The 19,258-nt window shown below is 43.5% G+C and overlaps 2 protein-coding genes across 2 annotated transcripts in view; one reads left to right on the top strand and one right to left on the bottom strand.

Moving 5' to 3' along the window:
* Positions 1-19,258, top strand: part of LOC126175792 (DENN domain-containing protein 5B) — a 501,428-nt gene that overhangs the window by 140,507 nt on the left and 341,663 nt on the right. The gene's annotated exons all lie outside the window — the stretch shown is intronic.
* On the bottom strand, positions 7,387-9,329 carry LOC126175794 (protein disulfide-isomerase-like). The gene is given in 4 exon segments (XM_049922774.1): positions 7,387-7,971; positions 7,973-8,500; positions 8,502-8,784; positions 8,787-9,329. Coding segments are annotated over 4 exon segments (1,479 nt in total). The 5' UTR covers positions 9,286-9,329; the 3' UTR covers positions 7,387-7,802.

Below are 19,258 nucleotides of genomic sequence, written 5' to 3'. Positions count from 1 at the left end.
TCTTCATTTTCCGTCGCTTCAGCGAACCATTATCGGAAAACAGGGGCACATTGCAGAGTTGGGTTATGCGACAACATCCAAATTTTGCAAGACAAGCATTTCAAAGGCGTTACTTCCACAGAGAGCACTGTCGTATGTAGCAGTATACGTTCCAAAACGTAACGTTTACACTTTTTTACAAAAGTGATTTATTTATTATTTTAGATCAAGACAAACGTATTTTGAAATGCCAAACTGCGTTAAGTGTATGGCATTTGTTGAAAGGTTTTGTGTGGTATTCAAGTTTCTGACTTAACTAAACGACAGGACACCACTAATTTCTGTTGTTTCTCCTATTGTTCTTTCTCCTCATCCCTGCATCTACATCTCCCCTATAGTTTCATTTCTCGTGAATTCGTATAACGTACTCAATTTTTTGCAGACAAATTGTTTGTAACTTCGTCTTTTCCGATGAACACCGGGAAGATTTCGGAAGACCACCAGCACATATCCTTTTACACTCCTGGAAATTGAAATAAGAACACCGTGAATTCATTGTCCCAGGAAGGGGAAACTTTATTGACACATTCCTGGGGTCAGATACATCACATTATCACACTGACAGAACCACAGGCACATAGACACAGGCAACAGAGCATGCACAATGTCGGCACTAGTACAGTGTATATCCACCTTTCGCAGCAATGCAGGCTGCTCTTCTCCCATGGAGACGATCGTAGAGATGCTGGATGTAGTCCTGTGGAACGGCTTGCCATGCCATTTCCACCTGGCGCCTCAGTTGGACCAGCGTTCGTGCTGGACGTGCAGACCGCGTGAGACGACGCTTCATCCAGTCGCAAACATGCTCAATGGGGGACAGATCCGGAGATCTTGCTGGCCAGGGTAGTTGACTTACACCTTCTAGAGCACGCTGGGTGGCACGGGATACATGCGGACGTGCATTGTCCTGTTGGAACAGCACGTTCCCTTGCCGGTCTAGGAATGGTAGAACGATGGGTTCGATGACGGTTTGGATGTACCGTGCACTATTCAGTGTCCCCTCGACGATCACCAGTGGTGTACGGCCAGTGTAGGATATCGCTCCCCACACCATGATGCCGGGTGTTGGCCCTGTGTGCCTCGGTCGTATGCAGTCCTGATTGTGGCGCTCACCTGCACGGCGCCAAACACGCATACGACCATCATTGGCATCAAGGCAGAAGCGACTCTCATCGCTGAAGACGACACGTCTCCATTCGTCCCTCCATTCACGCCTGTCGCGACACCACTGGAGGCGGGCTGCACGATGTTGGGGCGTGAGCGGAAGACGGCCTAACGGTGTGCGGGACCGTAGCCCAGCTTCATGGAGACGGTTGCGAATGGTCCTCGCCGATACCCCAGGAGCAACAGTGTCCCTAATTTGCTGGGAAGTGGCGGTGCGGTCCCCTACGGCACTGCGTAGGATCCTACGGTCTTGGCGTGCATCCGTGCGTCGCTGCGGTCCGGTCCCAGGTCGACGGGCACGTGCACCTTCCGCCGACCACTGGCGACAACATCGATGTACTGTGGAGACCTCACGCCCCACGTGTTGAGCAATTCGGCGGTACGTCCACCCGGCCTCCCGCATGCCCACTATACGCCCTCGCTCAAAGTCCGTCAACTGCACATACGGTTCACGTCCACGCTGTCGCGGCATGCTACCAGTGTTAAAGACTGCGATGGAGCTCCGTATGCCACGGCAAACTGTTTGACACTGACGGCAGCGGTGCACAAATGCTGCGCAGCTAGCGCCATTCGACGGCCAACACCGCGGTTCCTGGTGTGTCCGCTGTGCCGTGCGTGTGATCATTGCTTGTACAGCCCTCTCGCAGTATCCGGAGCAAGTATGGTGGGTCTGACACACCGGTGTCAATGTGTTCTTTTTTCCATTTCCAGGAGTGTAGAATGGCTCTGAGCAGTATGGGACTTAACATCTGAGGTCATCAGTCCCCTAGAACTTAGAACTACTTAAACCTAACTAACCTAAGGACATCGCACACATCCGTGCCCGAGGCAGGATTCGAACCTGCGACCGTAGCGGTCGCGCGGTTCCAGACTGAAGCGCCTAGACCCGCTCGGCCACACTGGCCGGCCCATATCCTTTTATTTGGCAGAAAGTGCAGTATAAACGCAACTGATAAGTACATTAGTACATTAGATATATCCCATTAGAAATGTGTCTGTGCTTGTAGCGATTAACATATCGCCTTAAAACATTAGACTGTGCGGCAGACAACACCTCACCTGAAAATGGTTTTAGAACCTTAAAATTAACTTGTGCGACTTTTATTATCGGACTATATTCTCAAGTTTCTTGATTTCGCGTTATTTACGCTAGTAACATAAATGTTGCTGGAGGTATGCGATTCAACATGCCCCAGTCAATTTTGAACTGACTTACGAGGACATATTTTTCCAAGGTTATAAAAAAAGTATGAAAATAGAACAATGGCAAAGTGCCAAATAACAAATCCAAAGGTCTCGGGTTCGTTATCTGGTCAGTCGTAAGATATTTGTCATTTTCCACCTCTTTCACACCTGTGACAATGTTTCTTGACGTGAGAAACGCCGAGGTGCACCGTAGTTCCACGTTAAACTGTAGGTCCCTCTATCACTGACAGGGTAAGTCACCTAAAAGGTCGGAGGAGACAACGGAATAGCACCTCGTAATATGGCCATGCATGTTAAATTACTGTGGTGGTCAAATTTCGGGTTGATGACACCTTAACGTTTTTTAAAGATATTGCTATTTACACTGATGGTCCAAGGTAGATAAATAATTCGAATAGTTTTTTTCTGCTTGGCTTCACAGCACAATAAATTTATTGATGGTAGTCATTTTTTCCTGTGAGATGTATTTTATTTGTAATTTTATTTTATTTGCGATTACCTAATTTCTCTCCGATGAGCATTATCAAGCAACAACTTACCTTATTTGATTTGATTCAGAGCTGTTTAGCAGCTGCGGTGCAATTCTTTTTCACCGAAAAAAATCACTCGGCAACTCCACAAAAATGTCATTAATTTCACTTTACGTGTTTCAACAAATTAATGTGTCATCTTCAGAAGTTCGATACAGGCTTAAATCATCGGTAAGTCAACGTCAAAAAAGAAACCGAATTAAGGCGGGAATGTTTATATATTTCCAGTTCTTGTAAGAGGTTCATTTTGTACCCCTTGTCAACTATAAGCTACATCACCAAATTGAGTAAAGAGGACGGAGGGAGTGTGTGTTTTTCAATTTTGAGATATTTTGCGAAAGTTGACTTACACGAATTTTCGCTGTGTTTACTGAGCAAGTGCTAAGCGAAACCGGATACTGAATGCCTTCCCTGCCTGTCCTATACAAAAACTCTGACATCCATTAAATTGAATTTTATGCACGATGTTTCACAATTCATGTTACTCACTACTACAGGTTGTAGAGGGGACTTTTTAGAAAGCGTTTTACACAGGAACCCCTGTCCGGAAACATCATCCACGGACGCTACAGAGCGTCAAAGTTACAGGAGCCGGCGCCAGTAAATGTATGCATATACAAGGTGCTTTCGTGATGATGTTCATCTTCGCTGTTATGAAACATATCTCTGTTGAACAACTGTTCATAACTATTAAGGTATACATTTTAGAGTCCATGTATACTAGCCATTTTTTCTTGTTTTGGTCCTTACTACCACCTCTGAAAGTTGCCTACCATACAGTCTTAGCAACAACAGCACCATTACATGTATTCCACTGTCAGAGGTATCACAACAGTTTTCGCTTGTCACTTTCGAAACGTTCCTTTCCGGTACATGGGCCCTGACCCCACACCGACACATTTATCCTTTCGTATCATCTTAGAAAGTTTGTAACGTCATCACGGAATCACCCTGTATACAGGGGAAGTCATCCGAAACTTGCACCACAGATATTGCGGAAAAGGAAACTGCTATTGATGGACGCTGTTCATAGAAGGAATTAGTTGTCAGGGGCTCGTATTGTTAGCGAATACACAGATTGTAATAAGACTTAGAAAGCGTATATTTTGTGCCAACATACAAATTTTTAAATGGAGCAATGCCTATTGACAATGACAGAGTGAAAGTCGGGTAAATTAGAATGTCAGTGGTGTTTGTTGCAGGATTCTAGTGAGAGTCGTTTACGAGATATCGTATTTTGAAAAGTTGCCACACAAGCACTTGTTCGTCACATTCAACCTCCGTAGTCGCTAGGTATGACGTTGTTATGTTCGCGTACAGCATGCGTGTGAGAAAGCTATAGCTGCACGTCCGCTGCCTCTGTGCGTACTGTGTTGTGATCTGCACTTGGAAAGTTAGTCAAACCCGGAAATTATTATATCCGAAAGATGATTAGTACTTAAACTACTCAACATATGCAGAAATGGCTTTTTTGTGTACTGACAATAAGCTTACATAAGGATGAAATTTTAATCCATGTATTACATAAGAGTATCATTTTGGTATCGTTCGGTCAGTGTGTCCATAGTGTAACGTTTTCTATTCCGTCAGTGTGTTTTACGAGGGTAATCCCAAAAGTACGGTCTCCTATTTTTTTGTCAGTATAGAACTCTGTTTGTGTGGCAATTGATCACACTGTTATGAAGAGTGCTTCGCGCGCTGTGTGTAAACATGCGCACGCCGCGCTGATGCGCTGTCTTGGCTTGGCAGCCGTTGAGAATGGAGCTCCCGTTAGATCGCCAAGTGCGAATTTCGCGCAGTTCTTCAGTTTTTGAACGCAAAGGGCAATACGCCTGTTGAAATCCATCGCCAGTTGACGGAAGTGTATGGTGAGTCGTACATGTATGTCAAAAATGTTCGTAAGTGGTGTAGAGTTTGCAGCTGGTCGGGCCGAAATTCACGACGAACAAAGTAGCGGGAGACCGTAAATTTCTGAGGAGACAGCGTTGAAGGTTGAGCAAAGCATGCGTGAATATCGGCGGATCACCCTGGATGATCTCTGCACGTTGGTTCCTGAGGTTTCCCGAAGCACCGCTCACAGAATTATAACGGAAACATTGAACTACCGGAAGGTGTTCGCAAGATGGGTGCCACGCATGCTGACTGAGGAACGAGTTGATGCTTCCCGCGCATTTGTTCACCGCCTTGCAGCCGAACAGGACAACTTTCTGGACTCTATAGTCACGGGTGACGAAACCTAGGCATACCACTTTACACCTGACACCAAGCAACAATCACGCCAGTAGCGGCATCCTTCTTCGCCAAAGCCGCGGAAATTCAAACAAACACAGTCTGACAACCGTTTTTTGGGATCGAAAAGGGGTATTGTTGGTAGAGTTTATGCCCACTGGGACCACAATTAACGCTGACAGGTACTGTGAGACTCTGAAAAAACTCAAACGGGCAATTCACAACCGGAGAAGAGGAGTGTTGAGCAAGAGCGTGCACATTCTCCATGACAACGCTCGCCCACACATCGCTCGGCAAACCGTTGCTCTCCGGCAACAGTTTCAGTGGAACATAATCACCCACCCACCCTATAGTCCTGACCTGTTCCCTAGGTTAAAAAAAACATTTGGCCGAAAAGCGATTCAGCTCCGACGACGATGTGAAAGAAGAGGTTCATAACTTTCTGGACAGCATGGCGGCGTGCTGGTATGACATGGGCATACAAAAACTGCCCCAGCGTCTACAAAAATTCATCGACAGAAATGGTGATTATGTTGAAAAATAGCTAAATATTCAAGCTGTAAACTGATGTAAACCAGTGTAGAAATAAACAGGTCTATGTACTTATAAAAAAAAATAGGAGACCTTACTTTTGGGATTACCCTAGTAATAATCTGTTTAGAAATTTGACATATTAAAAGTTTAATCAGACATGTAGCTGTTTGATTACGGAGTAGTGAGGCAAACACGTGTGGGTTTGTCATAAAGGACTGGAGTGAGTTGCGTGGCGCGGCGACATGATCTTTCACTTTCTGCGAGGCGGAGACAAACTGGTAGTGTGAGTCAGGTTTTGGAGATCACGTCCGCCCGCGTGTACGCTGCAGCCGCTGTGGGGGCGAAACCGGAACGATCTTTCGCCCACTCCCACCGCTTACCACACGAGGCGAGGCAGTGGATAGGCCGCTGGACTCGTACCCTCCACGTCCGGGTTCCTCCGTCTGGACACCCCGCTTTAAATCGTCTCCACATCATTTCAGGCGTAGGCTTCAACGAGGAGAGCGGACTCCCTTCTTCATGGTTGTTCACGGTATCTGGTGTTTCGCCACTAAAGGATCCCATTTCGACGAGGCGAAAACATCTAACGTTTCCGAGTGACGCAACGTATGAGTAAGGCACGGAACTCGTACGCGTGAGGAACGCGGCTAATTCCATTTTCGGCCACTAGAAATCAGAAACGGAGCGGGTAAGATTCTAATATTGCGGACTTCATATTTTAGAAATCAAGGCGCCGCTCTTACGTCAATGTTCTGTGATCTTCCTTCCTTCCTTCCTAACGTAGTTGGTGAGTACGACGAGTCTGAGAACCTTCGTGCTGCGATCGCTTCCTAGTCGTCCAATCGTTCTAGCAATAGCGGTTATCGCTGAAACAAACTGTTTTCGCTTGTATCGATTTCTGAAATAACCAATTTTCGGTTTTTATTGCTATAATTTCGAGTAGTAACTGTAGAAATCGAACAGTGATTGAAAAATTCCAGGACTCCCTCAGACTCTTGCTTTATACGTTTCAAGGTACCTAGAGTAAAATAACAAATAAGCGAAAGCTTAGTCCACATACTGCTGAGGGGACGAGTGCTGCAAAAAGTTACCAGTGTTAATCTGTTCCAAAATCATGTTCCAATTGGGGATCATACAACTATCTGGGTATTACGAATAGCCAGTGCTAAAGGGTGAAAACTAAGCTTGGAGAACTCTATTTTTCGTAATATGCAAATTGAAGGTGGAGGGGAAATGAAAGGAAAGGAAGAGATTATTGACATCACCTGCATCGGGACATTACGTGGAATCAGCGGCGGCGAGTGAAAATGTGTACCGGACCGGGATTCGAACCCGGGATCTCCTGCTTACTAGGCAGGTACGGTAACCACTTTTTTTTCTCTGAAAACTTTTTTACTTGCATCATCAGTATCATGGAGCAATGGAAGAAATGAGTTAAGTATCTTAACTAATGTCCCACTTTCCAGCACGGCAAAGCACTATACTGGTTCATAGAATTTTTGCTGTATTAGAAATTTTTTTTGGCAAACTCATTTGTAACAAAAAATACTTTTCTTTAGTAATATCAAATAAATAACTGCATTCACTACACTACAAGATATAAAAGTGTGAGCATTCTTACAAAGCAACAAGATAAATGCAATAAACAATAAATTAAAAATTAAAAACAATGTTTATAAAACTGGGATGGAGCAAATTACTACAGAATTAGAAACTTCTGCCTTAAAAATAACACCAAAAGCATAAAATTTTGAAAAACTATTTCAGTGAATTGAGTCTTATAATCCAAATATTTGTGCTAAGTAGATCAGGAACCTTTTGTACATCATAGGAATGATTGCAAAACATAATGGAAGGCATACAACAGCTTTTATAGGGATGCTCCAACATTACCAACAAAATCATGAGAACTTTATAAAATATAATTAATTACTGTGAATTTGTTAGGAACATCCCAAAAGCTTATCCTCATAAAGTATTTTACAGAAAATATCAGAATATATCAGTCTCTTTTTAATCTTACACTGGAACAGAACTATTACAGATGCACATATCACATCCACTCAGTCATTCACAACACAAAAATATGCTGACTCATTTCTACAATTCATCTTTGCGTGGTAAATCGTCATCTTCATCCTCTTCTTCAGCCTCATCAGGAGCCGCTTGTCCATAGGTACCACCAGATTCCAAAAACTTTGTGAGTCCTTCCAGAGTTCTTTCACCGTTGTACTCTATGACCTTGTTTTCACCTTTCGTGTAAAGTTTGTGTAGGAAAACTCGTTACTTTTGTATGCTCTAGTTCATTTGCTGTAGCATCCATTTTTGCTATCACAACACTGCCACTGTCTTTAAATTTCTCACCAAGCTGATCATGAATAGGAGCAAGCTGTTTGCAGTGACCACACCATGGTGCATAGAATTCCACCAAGACATCTTTGGATTTATCAAATGCTATTTCATCAAAATTTATTGAGACAAGAACCTTGACAGGTGTCTTGTCCCAATCATCAGGCAGTGTTTGAGAAAGCAAGTGTTGCTTCAGATTACCATCAAGGAAGCCCTGTACAAAGTTCTTTATGTTATCTGCAGTTATTTCTGGGACTTCTGGCTTATATTTGGCCATGTCTTCCTCCAAACGGATAAGACGCATTGCAGGTACCTCTTCCTTCTTCATACCAAAGAATTCTAGGATTCTCTGATGATCTTCCTCATCAGAATTAATGGAAACAAACAGCAACTTTTCCCGGAAGTCCTTGGCAGATTCACGAGCAGCATCCAAGTATTTATCAATGTCCAGCCTCCTTCGATAAGAATATAAGAAGATGGCTCTTAATTTCGCCACCAAAAATTTTCTGGGCAGTATCATGATTGAATTCCACTACTAGTGGAAGAGACTGAGCTGCCACAAATTTCTTTATGGCTTGTTCTGTTACCTCACCATCCATGACAGCTTTGCCTTCATCAAACTTCTTAAGAAGTGTAATGTTGCCATAACTTGCACTGTATTCAGAAAATACATTATCAGATGATGATATGTCAATAGGATGATCATCAATTGTTGCAGCAGCTTCCAGGAATACCTCGCTGCTGAGGAGCCCTGGTCCTTGAAGAATCCCACAACAACAACATTATCACCATCAATGAATGATTTTGCTTCCTCCACAGATCCAAGTTCCTTAGCTACAGGTCCAGTTTTCTTTAACAACCAATTAACAATATCATCGGATGTTCGTCCACCTGTGTAGTCAACAGGTGATCCTTTACGGAAGAACTTCAGCGTTGGGTAGCCTCTAACACCATGTTTCTCCGCTAAATCGGTTTCTTCTGTGGCATCTACCTTAGCCAACTTGATAGCCGATTGCTTTTCTTCCAACTTCTTCGCTGCTTTTGCATATTCAGGTGGAAGAGACTTACAGTGTCCACACCACGGTGCATAGAATTCTACAAGTATAAATTCCGTATCAGAAATTGCCGCCTCAAAATTATCTTTATTAAGGAGTAAAACGCCCTCATCAGTTTTAATATCCGCGCTACTCCACACACTACCAACCAGGCACACAATAAAACACAGCTTCAACATCTTGCCTCCGTTTCCCACTCACGCAGTCCTAACAGTACAGTGCAGTTCTGCCACTGAGCCATCTGGGACACAGTGTTAACGTAACAGCGCGGACTACCTCGATACGCCTCATGGCCGTCACACACTCACACCGAGGCGCCACATATTTTTCGTGTTAGATTGTCTGTTTCCAAGGGCTACAAACAGATAAAGGCGTACTATACAGACATAGGAAGCAGAACATCTACTTTCTATGCCCATTATAAAGAGCGAATGAACAGTTAAGTTTTTAAATTATTACTGTTGTCTTAGGTAACTTTCTCAAGTATTATTCCATAGAAATGGCAGACAAATAGTAAGATTAGTGCAAAATTTGTAACTTTCTCTAAATATTTGGAATGAAAACCCGTTTTGTAATCAAATATATTTATGTTCTGTTTAACAAGAATTGGATAACAATTGATATTTTGATGACTACACATTCTCTTTCGTAAAATTCAAATGAGCACTTTAGGAAGTAGGAAAAATAGAACGTATAACAGGACTACTTCCTTAACAATAGTTAAAATTTCAGTAATGAATAAATCAATTGACTATTGTCCAATGTGTTCATAATTGCTCGTTCTATAATGTGTTGATGTCTAAGTTTTTTCCTTTCGTCATAAACAGTATCATTCAGAGATGGTACCAATGCTTCAGAAGCCACAGTGTTTCCTACCGAGGATGTACATTTTTCTGTTACAGAAGACAAGCCTGACATCCACCTTCTACTTTGCTCTGCCCCCCCCCCCTCCCTATTCCTCGCCCCCTCAAAAAGAATGGTTCACTGCTTGTGATCACTAAAGGACAACAGGTACATTGTTGTCTCAGTATTGCTGTACCGATTCTTATGTCAAATGTTTGTTCCTCGTTTCTAACTGTTGGCGTGTTATTAAAATGGCACTGATCGCTTTTCCTAGTTTATATAATAACCCAACATTTCAAACCAAAGAAAATGTTATGAATAAATATTATTCATTTTTAAGGAACTTTTATTTAAAAACCAAAACTTTTAGCACCACTGCTTCGACATAAGATTAGTAATCTGCTTGTTACCCATTTATTAGTAAAAAATAAAAAAGAGGCCTGTTATAACTTGATTCAAACAAATACTGAAAAATACCAGTATCGGTTTTAACCGGTCGGTTTTCCCCATCCTTAACTTTTTCTTTCTTATTGGAGCATGACGCAAGCATAGAGACAAGGCACGGGAGAGTACGATATTGCTGTTGTAACCTAGGAGTGGCAGGGCGAAATGACCGAGCGCCGGGATCAAACGGTCTATATCGAGGCTGTGTTTTGTGACGCTGTGGAGGACGCGAGGCGAAAATTAAGCGTACACAATAGCACATGTGCTCCATTACAGGAAAAGTGGTACAAGTTAGACACTGTAGTCCGTCATTCAGACGGAAAACATAGAGTTCGACCAATGCAAACAAAATAATTGTATTATTGTTTATTCCGCCTCCACCATGAGACAACGTATGCCCTCCGTCAAACGAAACAGAGTACAAAGCAACGTCCCTGCGACCAAAAAGCGCGCCATTTGTATATTCCTTTAGTCATGGCAACTTGCGTTTTATGGACTAATAGCGAGTTTTTAGCTTATCATTCATTTAGTAACTTTCTCGAAAACTGCTGTAAATTTATGTTAATAATTATTCATTAGTTAGGGAACTCAAAACTGTACCCTGGCTCCACCAGGTCAAATGGATTCAGAAAAGGCTCACATAAGTCCATCAGTCATTTTCAACAGAAACTCATACAGACAAAAAATTAGCAGTTGAACGGTAATGCATGGAGTCAGCACTATAGTAGGGGCAAAATAGCCTGAAGAGCGAAAAGCAATCCACAAAATGGTTCAAATGGCTCTGAGCACTATGGGACTTAACATCTGAGGTCATCAGTCCCCTAGAACTTAGAACTACTTAAACCTAACTAACCTAAGGACATCACACACATCCATGCCCGAGGCAGATTCGAACCTGCGACCGTAGTGGTCGCGCGGTTCCAGACTGAAGCGCCTAGAACCGCTCGGCCACACCGGCCGGCCAAGGAATTCACAGAGTGAAGTAAAATTAGAGATTTGCTTGGAATCTACGAAGATTGAAACATTATAAAACAACATTCACTGGTACCCAACCAGTCAGTGTATTGATATGTAATAAACACCATGCCCATGCTAATGTAGCGGCACTTCCCCGAGTCCTAGGTCCTACGTGCGAACTCGTACACTCGCTCACCTTTCTGCGCTGGTTGAGTTTGCTTGAACCCGACAAGACTCAGGCGAGGAGCGGTTATAATAAAGCAGTGGCGGAGACTCGCGTGTCTAGACAATGCCACCTAAACGATTTAGGCCGTATTGGTCGAGGCCCCGAGCGTAGGGGACGGCATACCAGATGACGTCATACGAGCAGCAGGCGTGTTCAGAGCGAGTATACGGAGCTCACCTCTGATACCTACCGGCCACCGGACATAGGCTATCCACGGTTTCCGTAAAATGCTTAAGGCAAATCCCGGAAAGCTTCCTGTAAAAAGTGCTGTGCTGACTTCGTGCTCCTTCCTTATCCAGTCTGAGGTCACGTCTTCCGCCGGTAATGATCTCGTTGTCAACGGTCGTTGAGTCATAATCTTCCTTCCTTCCTTCCTTCGATCGAAATTTATACTTCCCGAAAAGACGACGGGTTGCATGATGATAGAGACTTACTTACACGGTCTAGTCACATTAATGTTGACTACAGTCTATATTCGACATCAGCGTGCAAACAACCACTCACGGACGTCATGTGGCACCACTAGCAGTGGAGGGTATATAAAGGGTGTCGAGGAGGGGACTTTGAAAACAGTGCAGTGATGAGCGATTTATCTGACATCCGAAAGGGCATGATCATTAGCTTTTGGTCCAAGGGTGAAGGCATTTCCAAAACGGCTAAGTTTGTGAACTGTTCGCGTGCCGCCTTGTTTAAAGTATACTGTGCATGTAAAATGTCGCCGACACAGCTGTGGTCCACCACAGGATAGGGGTGAACAACGGCTGCGAAGATGTGTACGGGCGAAGAGGCGTGGTACTGATCAGCAACTGACTGCCCATATGAACCAGAGGCTATCAACAATGTGTCCTCGACGAGCTCTCAGTTGTCTTTGCTGCCTATGGGGCTCGGCAGCAGTCACCTGGTTCATGAACCCATACTAACTCCTGTTCATCGGCGACGAAGGCTGGGCCGCGCGGGATTAGCCGAGCGGTCTCGGGCGCTGCTGTCATGAACTGTGAGGCTGGTCCCGGCGGAGGTTAGAGTCCTCCCTCGGGCATGGGTGTGTGTGTTTGTCCCTAGGATAATTTAGGTTAAATAGTGTGTAAGCTTAGGGACTGATGACCTTAGTAGTTAAGTCCCATAGGACTTCACACACATTTGAACAATTTTTTTGACGAAGGCTGGAATTTGCACTCCAGTACCGCAACTGTACCTCCACTGAAGTGGCGATAGGTGGCCTTGTCAGATGATTCACGTTTTATGCGCCATCGGACATATGGCCGTTGGCGAGCACTGTGTGAAATTTCTGAAAGCAAACACACTCCAACCAGGAGGGAGCTTTATGATCTGGAGAACGTTTCCGTGGCATTCCCTGGCTGAAATAATCATTCTACAAGGCGTAATGGATCAGCACAAGTATGCATCTATCCTTTCGGACCATGTCGACCTGGACATGTTTTTCCTCGGCACGATGGCATCTACCAGAACGACGATGCGACGTGTCACATAGCTCACAGCTTTGGTGCGTGATCCCTTGGCCACCAAACTCCTCGGATTTTAAACCCTATCAAGAACTCTGTGACCATATCAATCGTGCTGTTTAGTCCATGGTTCCTAAACCGAGAAACCTAGCGCAGCTAGCCACGGCACTGGAGTCAACGTGGCTCCACATCCCAGTCGGGACCTTCCAGGACTTCATTGGCTCTCCTCTTGCACGTCTCGCACAGCAAGAGTTGGCTTTTGACAGGTGGTCACATTAATCTGAGTTGACAGTGTAGTTCCTCCAATGGTAGGTAGCGTATCGAGTAACAAGTTTTCACCTGCCAGGTTTTCAAAATGGTTCAAGTGGCTCTGAGCACTATACGACGTAACTTCTGAGGTCATCAGTCGCCTAGAACTTAGAACTAGTTAAACCTAACTAACCTAAGGACATCACACACATCCATGCCCGAGGCAGGATTCGAACCTGCGACCGTAGCGGTCGCTCGGCTCCAGACTGTAGCGCCTAGAACCTCACGGCCACTCCGCCCGGCCCAGGTTTTCAGCTTCCTCATAGCTCATGTCTATGGATTGAAGATCTTTCGCAAAAGTTTGTTTCCAGTCGTGTTATGAGGTCGTACTCTACTTCTGTTGCCATCCGTTGGTTTCTACAAAACAACAACTTTCGTGATTCTTCCATCATTCAGGCGTAGAAAATGCCCTGCAAATTTGTCTTCTTTCAGCAACGATTGTGTGCAGGTTACGTAGACCACCTTTTCTCACCACTTCATCATTTGAAGCGTGAGCGCGTTGGTTGGTATTGAAAATTGGGCTTCTTCATCATTGACTGGAAGGCTGTAGAAACTCTCCCAGTTCTGCAGGCGATGTCTACACCTATGTCCCGTTATTGTAGATACAGCTGCCGACATACATAAATCGGTTAATATCTTGTAGTACCTTCTGTTGCACTACAGTATGAGTAGATTAATTTCCACTTTCTATGCACATTGTTTTTGTCTCATAACCATTTATTTTTAGCCATACAGAACTGGCCATTCCATCCAACTTAGTAGTCATTACTTGTAAACTTCGGGACATTTCCGCCAGAAGATAGATGTCATCATCAAAACCCAGATTCGTAAGACAAGTTTGCTCATCAAAAGTGTGCCCATGTTGGAGTTATCCGCTTTTTTTCTCATTTTGAAATCAACGACTAACATGACAGAGAACCTTTATTTCGACATCGTGAATTATTTTTCTACAATAGCAGTGAAGTTACGAATCAGTTTTCACATACCAAAACGGGTGTCTGCTCTTCATCGTCCGAAAGTAGCAAGTGTCGTCTCATTATACGAGAAGGAGAAAAGGAAGATTAGAATTGGTTTCGTCGACAGCGAATTAGCTCGGCAGAGGTGGAGAGGAAATATAGTGAGTTTGACCTATTTAAGGAACCACCTACTCTTGTACGTCCATAATCCGCAAACCATTTTATGATAAATGGCGGATGGTAGTTCTCTCTGCTACATTCCTACTTCCTCTCCCCTCGCTTCTCTTTTGATATTAGACCGATGTTTTCTACGTTGCGCTACATCGTTCGATGTCTAAGACACGGACATTGAGTATCTGTCAGTAATTAGCAAATAAATTCAGAGTAAGTGAAGTAATTCCTGCTAACAAGAAGCCGTGAAAAAATGAAAATTATAATTCTTTGTTACAACAAGCATATAAAAATAGTTTTTATCGTTTGCTGAAGTACAACGGTACTCTCCATGTCAGCTCATTTCAGAGCAAAACGCCTTCATCAAGTTCCGTTCTTTGTTTCCTTATCACCCGCTGCGGAGAATCTCAACACAAAGATCTGCGCGTGACTCGATAAATACGTGATTTAAACGATTACTGTTCCCAGGTAGGCGTATGGCTTTCATTTTTATTTTTTTTTTTTAATCGTGCGCTTCGTAAGTGCGTTACTGAGAGCGACTTTTCGTATTTTCCGATTTGATGGAACATTCGAACGCACGTCGCGTAAAATCAGATCTAAGGACTTTATTGATTCTCGTTGTCGATGACATGATTTGCATACCGTTTCTCATTCTCTGAACTACGCTTGTTTTACTCTGTTAGTGAGACCTACGCGCACACATACTTTTTGAATTTCGTAGGCAAACTAACGACAGCAAAGGGAATAGCTTATAAAGAAAGTGCGCCACACAATATAATCCGCCTTTTCCTTACATGTGTGGATCTCGAGAGCTTTGGAGCCGGCAGTGACTGAATGGAATCTAACAGGATTCAGCAACAGTATTGGCGAATAGAGATTGAACGGCTTGTGGTGCAGCTCACAGTGTCTTTACTAAATGGCTCTGAGCACTATGGGACTTAACATCTGTGGTCATCAGTCCGCTAGGACTTAGAACTACTTAAACCTAACTAACCTAAGGAGATCACACACATCCATGCCCGAGGCAGGATTCGAACCTCCGACCGTAGCGGTTACACGGTTCCAGACTGAAGCGCCTAGAACCGCACGGCCACACCGGCCGGCTGTCTTTACTAATTCCTTTTTTGGTTGCAGTTCATTGTCTTAGCAGTATGTGTATTTTATCTTAGAAAATTTTTGATTCTGTTTGGGTTTGAAAATCAATCAGCTAGAAATCAGACTATTAATTTAGTAGTGTATGCAACACAAAATTTTCCATCAAGAATGTGTTCCGATTTCATAGTAATGTGAATGTCCTCTTTAGCGTGGGCGTGAGACCATCTTCTGTTTGAATTAGTGACTAAAACCGGCGGAGTTACGTTGTGCCCATTTAATGAAAAATTGTGCTGTTTGTGCACGAGGAACTTTAGTCGCACCGCAAATTACGTGTTGTGAGTTCACAGCTCAGCCATGACAAAATAATTTATTTCAGGGAAATATTAAATTTATTCGGCGCATACCCCTTAGTTAATAATTTTTTTAGGCCGCTGCTGTCTTTTATGTAACCCAAGCAGGAAAAAATTCTCTGGCACGCGCTATAAACGCTCTTCTTACCAGGGATACGCCCTCGTTTGGTAGTAATAGGCATTTTCTAAAACTCGTTTTAATGTAAGCAAAATATGTAGTTACCTCAAGAAAACAAAGCTGTGGCTAGGATTAATGCGGTTGAAGTTTGAATTTCCCTCGTTTCAGTCCCTGTCGGTTGCTAACGCACTGTGAAAGGAAGTGATGTCGTAGAAGATGCTTTATGATGACAGCAATTTATTTCAATATGTTTTCCTTGACTCTCATCTCCCGTTGTTGATAGGTACTTTCTGAACTATCCACGCAAGAATTCGCCGCTGTTTTACCAAGTATCTAAGACAAGGCTTTGCTGCAGACCCTTTGATTTTTATTTTATGTCGCTGTACGTGAAATCGATATCTTACTTTGCGTTAGAGATCACCGGACGGATTGTTGCGAAACAAAAATAGGATCACTTCACTCGCCTCTCGTTTTACAATTACATGATCTGCTACTGTTACATCCCCCACCCCCACCCCCCCGTTTGCAGCTTGTTCGTCTTGTAAATTATCTACCTGTTATAGCATCAACTTTTTAAATACCGTTAAGTATCCACTGTCTTCCGTAGGTCTGACTGAAACCCTTCTGGTATAATGGTCTCTCCAGCACCCAAAGTTCTTTATCGATTGTATTTTCCTTTTCTTACATCCAGTAAAACCAAGTTTTCAGCTCTGCTATTTTTATTGACCATGGGACATGGATGGTGAAAGAAAATCAGAAATGTGTGGATTTCATTTGAAAGTTTTGCTTTCATGGCAAAGGGTAAGGGGAAAATGTGTGCACGTGTTTCGTTGGAATTGTCAATAAACTACTTTTTACCTTTACATCTGTTAAACTTCACTTAATTCTGTAGAGGGATATATGCCCAATAGACGAAAAGACGACTAAAAGTTGGCAGATATATGTACTTAAGTGAACAGGAAAAGTTGAAACAGTCGACGCAGGCTTTTGCAGTAGAGCCTTGTTATAGTAAGGAGATGCATATGACTGATATTCAATTCTATAGTGCCGAATATGACCTTTTACGTGAAGGAATTTAGAACAACTTCACACTTGCGTTACTAAAAACAATATTACGACTACAAAGATTGTGAAAAACCAAGCGCATATTCCATCACGTATTTTCAGTTACGTAGCGGATTTTAGAATAGAGAATAGAGCTTCTTAGAGAATATCAATGACTTTTTTTCCCTCCTTGGTAGTCAAGATGCTTCATACTGGCGCTATGGACGGAAACTTTCTGGTTCCGGGTATGAATTGAAGATAGTAAAAGGAGAACGTTGCAGCTGGCATTGTCTTATCTGTTTGGCATCCTGTATCATGATACACTACTTCTCGCTTGATAACTTCCTGCGTACATTTGATTCTAAAGCGCCTATTTCGGCAAGGAACCTGCCTTTGTACTTGTCATGCGCATATCATTGCGTCTTATTGCGACCTTACCCACGGTAGTTTGCAATGAATATTTTGTGGACGCAGTTCTCGTAATACTTAGGAGGGTACGAAAAAGGAAGGTATCTGAATGCAAAAAAAAAAGGGCAAAGTTTATAGCTCGGCCGGCCGGGGTAGCCGAGCGGTTCTAGGCGCTACAGTCTGGAACCGCGCGACAGCTACGCTCGCAGGTTCGAATCCTGCCTCGGGCATTGGATGTGTGTGATGTGCTTAGGTTAGTTGAGTTTAAGTAGTTCAAGTTCTAGGGGACTGATAACCTCAGAAGTAAGTCCCATAGTGCTCAGAGCCATTTGAACCATTTTTTTCTGGTTCGAATCTCGATCCAGCACACGGTTTTAATCTGTTCAGAAGTTTCAAGTAAACCTGAGTGTTAGGAAAATGTTCTTCTATTACGTATAAGTTTTTGAATTTGTGTGATAGTGATTGGTAATTTGAAATCTTGTTCTTTCAGGTTATCAGTATTTTAGTATTTTTGTAGAAAACGTAAGTTACAGGTCGGGCGAGCCATAATGTTTGAGCCAAAGTCTTCATCAGAAGCGTGCAGCCCGTTGAACGAACAGAGGCGGTAACTAGCGCTGTGAATAGTAGTTGCGAAACTTGGCCCGGGACCAATGCTCGCCGCCCCGCGGAGCCCAGTTGCGAATGTTCAGCCGTGCATCATTTAATGGCTCAGTGAAGTCCCGAGTTTGTTCGGAGTTCGCGATCGCCTGCATAGCGCAGACACCCCGCTCTATGCAGAGTTCAGAGAAGGGCCAGCGAGCCGAGAAATTGTGGCGCCGCTGTTACAGCAGCTTGTTGAGCGGACTTTCAGCTGCCTTTGTAGTACAGACGCCAGACGGGAATGGAGCAGACAGTCGCTTCTCCGCGAAGCACTTCACTAAGATCGTGCATCGCAATAATCGCTTAATGGAGAACAAAAGCAACTTACAGGACTATTCGCTGTTACTCGTCCGTGACTGTTAGTTAAAACTGATGATTTCATGAAGACCACTACCAGTCAACTCTTTGTTCTCTCGCTAAATTACTTTATTTTGCAACATTTTCGAGGGGCGGCATCATCAGGCAAATAAGGCAATACAAAAACATTTAACATAATTCCACGTAGATGTGTAGAGTAGTTTTTTTTGTCTCGACTTGTGCTTTGGACTGCCTACCGTTGTCGATGTCAGTAATTTCTGTATTTTTATAACTGTGTCATTATTTTATACTAATTATACATTTGGCGTTAGAAATACACTACTGGCCATTAAAATTGCTACACCAAGAAGAAATACAGATGATAAACGGGTATTCATTGAACAAATATATTATACTAGAACTGACATGTGATTACATTTTCAGGCAATTTGGGTGCATAGATCCTGAGAAATCAGTACCCAGAACAACCACCTCTGGCCGTAATAATGGCCTTGATACGCCTGGGCATTGAGTCAAACAGAGCTTGGATGGTGTGTACAGGTACAGCTGCCCACGCAGCTTCAAGACCATAAAGAGTAGTGACTGACGGGGCCGGCCTGTGTGGCCGAGAGGTTCTAGGCGCTTCAATCTGGAACCGCGCGACCGCTACGGTCGCAGGTTCGAATCCTGCCTCGGGCATGGATGTGTGTGATGTCCTTAGGTTAGTTAGGTTCAAGTAGTTCTAAGTTCTAGGAAACTGATGACCTCAGATGTTAAGTCCCATAGTGCTCAGAGCCATTTGAACCATTTGACTGGCGTATTGTGACGAGTCAGT

Source organism: Schistocerca cancellata, chromosome 3 (assembly GCF_023864275.1).
Source record: "Schistocerca cancellata isolate TAMUIC-IGC-003103 chromosome 3, iqSchCanc2.1, whole genome shotgun sequence".
In the NCBI taxonomy this organism is placed as follows: Eukaryota; Metazoa; Arthropoda; class Insecta; order Orthoptera; family Acrididae; genus Schistocerca; species Schistocerca cancellata.
This window is presented reverse-complemented; position numbering and strand designations above follow the sequence as displayed.